The sequence below is a fragment of the Onychostruthus taczanowskii genome, unplaced genomic scaffold (assembly GCF_017590055.1).
Source record: "Onychostruthus taczanowskii isolate IOZ18803 unplaced genomic scaffold, ASM1759005v1 scaffold25, whole genome shotgun sequence".
In the NCBI taxonomy this organism is placed as follows: domain Eukaryota; kingdom Metazoa; phylum Chordata; class Aves; order Passeriformes; family Passeridae; genus Onychostruthus; species Onychostruthus taczanowskii.
In genome coordinates, this window is record NW_024499796.1 from 7,048,238 (window position 1) to 7,057,913 (window position 9,676).

At 48.0% G+C, this 9,676-nt stretch overlaps 1 protein-coding gene across 1 annotated transcript in view; it reads left to right on the top strand.

Moving 5' to 3' along the window:
• The window catches only part of CFAP77 (cilia and flagella associated protein 77), a 58,172-nt gene extending 48,930 nt beyond the window's left edge, over positions 1–9,242 (top strand). Inside the window, exon 6 of the mRNA XM_041406932.1 lies at positions 9,096–9,242. Coding sequence (XP_041262866.1) covers positions 9,096–9,164 — 69 coding nt within the window. The 3' untranslated portion in view covers positions 9,165–9,242. The remainder of the gene's footprint in view (positions 1–9,095) is intronic.
• Positions 9,243–9,676: the final 434 nt, after the last annotated feature.

Sequence of the window (9,676 nt, forward strand, 5' to 3'; positions counted from 1 at the left end):
ACCTGCATTCAGGGACCCTGCCATTTCAGCAGCTCTCCCCATAACTAATTCACTCCACACCAGATGTTTCAAGAAGCTTTTCCACCCCAGGATTAGAGTTTTCCAGAAAGCTTGCACTCTCTAAACTACCTGATTGACAATATTCACCCTGAGACAAAGCAAAGGGTCTGGCCAGGTTAGAGATATTTTCCAGAAAGCTTGCACTCTTGGTACCTCTCTAAACTACCTGATTGACAGTATTCACCCTGAGACAAAGCAAAGGGTCTGGCCAGGTTAGAGATGTCCTTGACACTTCCTTTAATTGATCCAAATAAGAGTAAAGGTGAAGATTTCTTGTTCTAGTGATGGGATCTAAACATCTCCCTGAAATCATCTGTGCTACCTGCTGTGCTCTGGGTCCTTGTTAGAATTCCATTAGCTTTGTTTGTTGTGTAAATTATATGGAAACTTCCCATGAAGAACTAGGGGGGATTTTAGGAGAGGGGAAAGAGCTGGACCAGTGGAATGGAAAGGAGACACCAGAAAGTGAAAGCACTGAAACCCTGCAGGGAATTTTTTTTGCAGGGGCCAAAACCATATTTGGCATTGATAGATACCACTGCAAAAAGCTCTCAGCTCTCTGTCCTGGACCTTCTCCTGGTGGGGTTATTTTTTTTTTGCCACGCTGTTGATTTCTAACCACAGTTTAAACAGCAAAGAAGCCCTGTGGTTTCCTGAAGGTAATTTACTTGTACAAGTTGGAGAGTTTTGCCCAAGAAATGTGCTTTGCACCACCTTGATGTATTCCTCTCCTGTCCTGTCTAAGAGTGCCCGATTAGCATATGTCAGTAATCATTTATCCCCACTGCCTGTCAGCTCGGAGCTGCACGGCAGCGCGAGAACATGACCGATCGCTGTTAAACAGATTGTGAGAGTCACACGAGATCCTGGGGCAAGCCTCCTCTTTAGAGCTCCTCTCACCCCAGACCTTTCCATCACTGCTCATTTTTCAGCCTGGGTTTTGCTTCGTGCTTTCCCTTTTGTTTCGTCCATGGCTGTGGTTGGGTTCCTGCCCCAGCTGCAGCTCTCAAACCTTCAAATCTTTCCTTCTTCTCTTTCTCCTTTTTCTTCTTCTCCCTTTCTCTTCCTTCCCAGAAGTGGCATCCAGGGAGGAGGGACAGCTCACTTTGCACAGCCTCTGCAGATCTTCCACACTCCTCCTTTCTCATTGCGTTACCCTGGAAGGTTTGTCTTTCCCCACTTGCAGATTTAACAGGCACAGCCCACATTAGAACTTGGATCAAGGGGTTTGTTACTCACTTGACCTTCAGTGCGTGGTTTCCTCCATGGAAAAATAACTCCTCTTGAACATCCATAAATGTTTACCCAATTAAAAGCAGTAACAACCTGGAGGAAGTTAAGGATTCCCAAAGATATTTGGTGGTCTCCAAACTGTTCTTTCACTACTCCTCTAAAGGAGGGCTCTGCAGAGATGATGGAATGGTTTTGAACACCAGACTGACCTAACCTAGGGACTCCAGGAGTCAATGTCAGTCCCTCCTTTACTGAGGTGACAAATGGCCAAAACACTGCTTCTAATCCATGTAAAAACTTCGTCCTACTGTGCAAGAAGAATGTGAAAAGCAACCACAAAAGTATCACCTCGCAGAAAGCTTGTTAGCACACTCCCTCTTCATATTTCTTTGGTGGCTTTGTCCTGCGCTGACCAGTACAAAAGATGCTCATGACTTGGGAAATACTCCAGACCCTGGGCAAGAATATTCAGAGACTCCATTGCCTGGCCACAGCCTCACTTTAAACTTTATTTCCATGTGCTCCAAGGCAGGTGTGAGGTGCAGGAGTGTGATATTCTCAAGCCACCCATCCTTCTGGTCACTCAGTCACCTCATAATAACACCTTTCAGTCTGGCCTGCTCTGGGTCTGAGGGGGGCAACACCCACATGCTGAAATAGTTACAATCCAAAACAGGGGCAGCAGGAAGGTGAGATTTTGTTCTTTAGGCCCATAAAAATCATCAAGAACGATTTATTTTATTCCCACCGTGACCCCTTACAGAGAGCTGCAGAAACTGGGCATGGATATCTCTGCTGGCTCTTAAACTGGGCTTTCCATTCAGTCCCTGGCACCATGAAATCTTGCCCAAGAATTGGAAGAGAAGAAAACAAAGGAGCTTTTCCCTCCCCACTAATTGCATCTGCTTGCTCCCTGCCTTGCTAGAGCCGCATGACATTACATAGTCATTCAGTCAGTAAAGTATGGACAAATTGACTATATTTTCATTTGGATTTAGGTTTCAGCCCCACTGCTTTAGAATAATGGCCCACACTGTTAAGCTAACTGGGTGATTTGCAGGCTCTCCCACACCAGGTGCTCCTGCTGTCTCTCTGCAGGACTGACCTGGTCCGAGGTCTCCTGGGCCCCCCAGCTCACCCAGGCAAGCAGGTCACAGGGAGCCAGTCCTGTCCTGATGGGCAGTTCATTAGGGAAAGTTGCTGCATCCAAGTGGCTTTTTATTTATTTTTCTAACTAAACCAAGCAGATGTTAACTCCTTACTCACCTCAGCAAGATGCTTCTACTGCCCTCCTCTTCCTCAGCCACTCCCAAAGCAAACAGCCTCTGCCGTGACACAATTTCAGGGCTCAAGTTTTGCCAGCTTGGCTGGGACTGTGCCCCAAAATTTAATTTATTTGTAGATGTGGGACCACATTCCTGGGGGACTGTACTCCCAGGCACCCAGCATGGACATAAGTCATAGAATGGTTTGGGTTGGAAACGCACCTTGAAAATCATCTTGTTCCAACCCCCCTGCCATGAGCAGGGACATCTTCCACTCGACCAGGTTGCTCAGAGCTCCATCCAGCCCAGCCTGCAACACTTCCAGGGATGAGGCAGCCACAGCTTCTCTGGGCAACCTGTTTCAATGCCTCACTACCCTCACAGGGAAAAAAAAATTCTAGTATCTAATCTAAACCTACTCTCTTTCAATTTGAACCCATTCTTCCTTGTCCTGTCACTCCAGGTTCTTTTCAATAGTCTTGCCCCATCTTTCCTGTAAGTTCCCTTCAGGTCACCCCAAAGCCTTCTCTGTTCCAGACTGAATAATCCCAGTTCTCTCGGCCTCCTGTCCCTCACATTTGTCCTGTCCCTGTGTCACTCTTCACCTGCTGTCTCAGGCAGAATTGTGTCAGCCAAACTCTGGAAAGGACATTGCTGCCCAAATGTAGCATGTCCACCTGTGCCAGGCCAGGGTGAGGCTCCAGCCACCTCCATCTGAACGTTTGATAGTCACTATCCAAACCAGTAAGTCAATGTTGGCCACCCCCAATATATTTCCAGGGCTCTATCAAGTCAAGAAGGATTCAGGCAGCAACAAAGCAGCAACACAGGACAGAATTCACCAATGTGTCAAAACAGCTCCGCGCACCTCCTGTCACTGACACACACCAGGGTTCTTCCTTTGCTCATTAGAGAATCCCAGCTCACAGACACACTCAGGTGGCTTGTTTACTTGACCAAGCAAGGGGAAGGAAAGGAAATGCAGCAACTTTGGACAAGACTTTTGTCACCGTGCGCTGCCTCCCTGAGCAGATGAAACGCGCGGCGCGGATGCGCGATATGAATAAGCGATAAGCAATTGACGAGCAAGTGTTCGGGTACCTTGGCAAAAGACTTAATTTGCAACCTGGCACAAAATCAAAGGCTCTGTCAACGGCTGAGCGGCTCTCCTGCGTACGCCTTGCATTACCTGGGAAAGCTCTGTCAGGTAAATTTCCACTGAAAGTAATTAGAGGAATCCCCACTGTATAAACTTTGCAGCAAAAATTCTGGGCTCCGGAATTTGATTCTCACCAGGGATCCGATATCTGCTCACAGCCTGATCCTTCGTCAGAATTAACAGCTGAGGTTTAACACGTACACACAAAAATGTTCTGCATTTTTTTTTAATGCCTTACCTCTATTTTTGTCTATGGAGCTGAACTGACAAGCACAGCTCATGTAATCTTGCAGCTGTTGTCTTGTCAGAAAAGCCACAGATTCTGCTTAAATAACCTGGGCTTGGTATGCACAGCACACAGGGCTGGCTGTTCAGGTGCAGCATTGGTCCTCCTAGGTTTGAGGGCAGAAAAACTTCTGGGACTTGGAGTGCTATAAAACTCATCTCCTGGGGCCTAAAGAGTGCTTAAATAATAAAGCAATGAGTTCAAGAGCTTCCTGTCACCACACTACCAGATCAATCCTCCCCTCAGCTGGGACTTTGGCTGACCAAAAAGAATTAAAATCAGTGTCAGCTGATGGTTGTTCAATGGCCCAATGGAAACAGAGACCACAACACCCTGCGGGGCTCCAAACAGGCAGCACAGACTCAGCTGCCCTGGGCATGATCCCTGCACATCTCCTCTGGGCCCACAGCCACTCCATGCTAACTGCAGGCTCTGGGCCCTGTCACCATCACTGCATTTACCTGCAGATTCTGGAGGTTTTCTTGATTTTTGCCTCCACAGTCAAAGATTCCAGCAATACAATTGCTCAAATCACAGCAAAACATTTTCATGAGCCAGGTTTTCCCACTATCCCTTGTGCCCTGGACACTCAACCTCTCATCCCATCCAATGCTGCCCTCTGTCGCAGTATATTTTGGCTTGGAAGGAATATTTAAGGGCCATCTAGTCCAGTTCCCCTGCAGTGAGCAGGGTCATCCTCAACCAGATTGTGTTTCTCAGAGCCCCATCCAACCTGACCTTGACTGTTTCCAGGTATGGAGCATCCACCACCTCTCTGGACAACATGTCCAAGTATTTCAACACCCTTGTTGTAAAAAACTTACATCTTATCTCAATTGATGCACTCTTCGTTAAAACCATTACCTGCCATGCTCAGCACTTCCCTCAGAGTGACCATCACTCCTGTGCCATTTCCATTGTTCTGGACATCTGATTGACACAGGAAAACAACAGCCTCCTGTGCAGCTGTACAGCCTCGATCATCTCCAGGGCAGGCCCCAACTACAACCACGCCCCAGCAGCCAGAGGCAGCACAAGGAAGAGTTGGCAGCCAATTCCCATTGCTCTTCTGGAGATTCTCACCCACGAAGGAAGAGATTTTGGGTGCTCACAGCTTGTGGCAGGGTGAAACCACACACGCTGTGTTGGGTTATGGGTGAGCACCTGCCATTGCTGCCAGTGCACAACTCCATGGAAATGTGTTTTAAATGGGTTGGGGTTTCATTCATGGCCCCGTTCTGATTTCTGCAGAGATGCTATTTATCAAGATAACTTTAAGTAAAACTCTTGCCTGGCATGAAAAGGGTCAGGATTCAGATGTCAAGCACACGAGGTCAGTGTGAAAGCTGCCAGCTCTGGTCTGCCCCTGAAACATCTGCCAGGGAGGTGGGGGGCACACTCCAGGTTACAGCTCCAGTGCGTTAATTCTTCTTTCCTCATGCTGTTGTCCAGACCAAATGACCAGTAAACCCCAGCAAATATCTGTGGCTATTATTTTCAGGAAGAAAAATACCCACAAATCTCTATAGGACATTAAATACAGCAGCCCAAAATCTCCAAGCACTGTTTGAAACCTTCCTGGGCTTGAAGCAAATAAAGATCATTTAGCCCAGGCTCCCTCATCCTGCATTTCCCTCTGTTCTTAGAAAGGTGGGGAGAGAAAAATCAACCCCATTCGTTAAGCCAGTTAAGCACGCTCCTGGCAGGAAAAGCCACATTATTTGTAACCCTAATAATCCAACACTCACCTCTGAGCACAGCTCATCTTGGACAGAATAACGTCTGTTTTAAAAGTACCTGCCTCTCTCTAACTTGTCATGGCATTTGTTGACAACCCTATTGAAAGCCGCTCTCGATGCGGCTGTGAAGGATCTTTCAGCACCTCTTTCTCTTTCCTAGACAGTTTTTGAAAGGGAGGGGAGAAAAAGAAAAAAGCCATCAATACAGGGGGAAAAAGGCATCAGCAGCCAACATCGGCTGATGAAGCGCCTCACCTGGGCCCCCAGCACACCGCCTCCAATTAAATCAAAATGGTTTGTTTTTAATGGTCTTTTACACTGACAAGTGGGCTATCATTCCAGGCCTAGAGAGCTGTCAGGGAGCCGAGGCAAATCCTCCGTTGATAATGCCCAATGCTTCCAATTAGGAACCGAGGCCGCTGCTGGCGCACTAACGATTCCCCAGCCTCCCCAAGGCCCCTTCGGCGTTGGCTGTTTGGTCTTGGCTCTTCCTCCGCCGCAAATTACTGACACAAAACGGAGGCGCCCCGGTGCCTCCTCACCACGCCGGGCCCCGGCCCTGTTGGATTTAATGAGGCGATGGAAGTTTTTGCGGATCTTTCGCTAAATTCTTTTCTTGTTTGACAGCTGCTTGAGTGTTGACCTTATAAAAGATTTAGTGTTTCTCATTATTTTCTGTCAAGCTTTACAAGCGGTGGCTTGGCGGAAAAATCATTTGCATCTCGATGCGTGCGCGCGCGCGGGGTGGGTTTTTTTATTTTATTTTTTATTTTGTCTGTACAGGGATGCTCGGCACGCTGAGCGTACCCTACCCCTCTCTGTATTGTTTGTTTTACTCCCTCCTCCCTCCCTTTCCTGAAAAAAATCCACTGTTTTGTGTTGTTTTGGAAGAAAAAAAAAAATAAGCCCCGGGATTTGTTAGACTCCTGTAAATGAAGGAGGGTTTGGGAAAGGAAAAAAAAAGAAAGAAAGAAAATAATAGAGATTGGTTTCCTGTAAAGTGAGCACAGGAAAGTGTTTTGTCACTCGCTAAAAGGATTCGATCAAATGGATGATGGAGGAAGCAGGCTGAGTCCCGGTGCAGCTTTGTTGTTAAAGTGAAAAATGGTGCAAGGCTGGGGAGCTGCCTGGAGCAGCTGGGCAGAGCCAGGCAGGTGCTGGGAGAGGAGCAGGGACAGCCAGGTCTCCATGGATCCTTCCAGGCCAGGGGGAGAGCCCGGTGCTGTTCATTACTTCCTTCAGGCTTCTCCATGGGTTCTTTCTCAAGTCACTAGAAAGCATTAAACACAGCTCTAGTAACTAAAACTCCCCCCTTAAGCTGAGCTTATTTTGCACCCACGGTGGCCCAGCAGCCACAAAACCCTGCTCAGTCTCTGGGGTTTGCTGCCATCAGGGGAGCTCTGACCTCCCTGCATCTCACCTGCAATTTATCAGCCCTCAATTAACACACCTGCCTTAATGTGCCCTCCAATTTAACACATCATTATAACTATGAAACTCTAAAGATAATACCCTCCAAATATATATTAAAGTTTTAGGAGTGGTCATTATTTTTCTTGCCCCTCTAATTCTGTGAAGCAAACACCGACATTACAACGTCCCAGCTGCAAGGGTCCTGCAGGTTTTCATTTGTCAATAATAAATGAAATGAACAGCAGCAAACATTGCTCCTCAGGAGCAGCTGGAGCCCATGGCAGCTCCATCATCCTGCAAGAAAAACCTTTCAGCTTTTTCCTACAAGCCATATTCCTGTCCTGCTGCAGCCAGTGCTCCAAACAAAACCCTGGCATTAACAACCCATAACTGCAGCAGAGTAATGGCAAAGATCATCAGCTGTCTCTAGAGGAGGTACCTTTGGGTTCATCATTTAAAATATGAATTAGAAGAATCAGAGATGAGGATTCATCACTGGCGTTGACTGCTCAACACCAGTCTCTGTCATAAAAAGACCTTTGACCCAAGGACACCCTTATCTGGACTCTAATGACTGGGAGGGTTTCTCATTTTTTACAACAGCACTTGCCCCTGTCCTACACCTGGTGCTCCCCACTCACTCATGCTGAGGGCAGGAGCTGGCATCCCTCACAACTTCCTCAAGGCTCTGCTCACTTTAATTACTGCCAGTTGTGGCTCAGTGGGACATTTCTCACCCAGGAGCTTTGTACCGAGATTGGAGTGAATAAACTGCTGCTTCCTCTCCTGTGGCATCACCCCCATCCCAGGCAGAAATGTCCCTGTGCCCAGTTCCCAGCACTGGTGGATGAGGGAGCATGACAGGAAGGCAGAGGAACATTCAAGAGAAGCAGCTCAGCTGTCCCTACCTGCAAGCACTGGATTTTTTTCTAAAAATCCCAGCTGCAAAGGAAAAACTGCTGCATCTTTAATGGCAGGTTGGAGTTGGAACAAGCAGGGATTGTCCCTGCCAGCTCTCAGGGGTTACCCACCTCCTGCAGCAGCCCCTGCTTCTGCCTTCCCCACCTCTCCCTCCCCAGGAGGGGTTATGTCACTGCTGCTATTTGTGAGAAAGCAAAAACATCCAGAAACAGCTGTCTGAAGTTAGGCACTCAAATGCATATTTAAGTACCTGAACGCCTTCCTCCAGAGAGGGGGAATAGCTAAATACGCTTTGTTTGTCTTGATTAATGAGATCACTAGCAAGCTTTTCAGGGCAAAGACTGCTCTGTATTTTTACATATGCAAAACCTGACATCCAGCCAGCCTGAGCAGGGTGGATGGGGGAAGTGGGAGGCAGCTCAGCACAGGCACACAGGCAGATGTATGGCACAGGGAATTGTGCTGGGGGCCCCCCATGGAAAACACCCCAGTCCCAGTCACTGCATCTGCCATGCAGGTTTGCTGCACACAGCTGTGTGTGAGCCCCACTGCTCACCCCAAAGGGCCCTGGCACCTCTCTACCCCCAGATTACTTCCCTTTTGTTTATTGTCATGGGCATTTTTTTCACCCTGACCTCACCAGGGACTTCTCTGGGAGCTCTGAGCCCATCCTGGCCCCTCAGTGAAGCACCCAAGCCCAGTGTTGTAGAAAACAACTCATATTTACTTCAGGGCCCACCTTAGGGCAATGCAGCCTTTGAAAATGTCAGACAACAAACACACCATAATAAAACTACAGGGTCTTGATGCTAGAGCAGGATAAGAATCTCCTGAAGTCAATCAGAAAGCTACTCCTCATTTTAAGCAGGTTAAGTGTTTAACTTCAGCTGGAGACACATCTCCCAGTCAGGCAAAAGCCCTTGTGCAATCTGCAGTCTCCTCCCTGTCTGTGCTTCAACCTATTTTCTGTGGCTGGCCCCTGGCTGTAACCAATCCTCTCTCTGCTCCTTTCCTCATAGGCTGAGCCTCGTCTCAGGACTTTTCCAGACCCTGAATCCCGTCAAAAGGCTCTCAGTGCCTCCCACTGAGGAGTGCCTGTGAGCTGTCCCCTTCCCCAGAGGGCCCCCACAGCAAGGATGGTGCTGGGCACAGCCCTTGGACCCTGGGATTCCACATGCAATAGACTTTCTCTCAGGTTTTACAGAGTTATGCTAATGCAGATATAGCCAAATAAATCATAAATATAAGAGGAACAATTCTGTCTCAGCCTGTTCATTTCTTTGTGTCAGGTGCACAGCACAATCCTGATGACATTCAGGAGCAGGGCAGTGCTCACACCAGCACAGCCCCACAGAAAGGCAGGACAGGCTCCTTCCCTGCTGGTTCTGGACAAATAGATTGGATACAGCCACATCCTAGCTGATATCAAATCTATAATATCTCATCAGGCCTCATTTCTTTGCCAGAAAAGCTTCCCATCAGTGCCTGATTCAGCAAAGCCATTGCCTGTGTGAAGGAATTCAAACACCTGCTTTGAGTGCTCTGCCAAACTGGGCCTCACCACAGGCACTGCCTCTGCTCTGAGGTGGCTCCAGCCAGC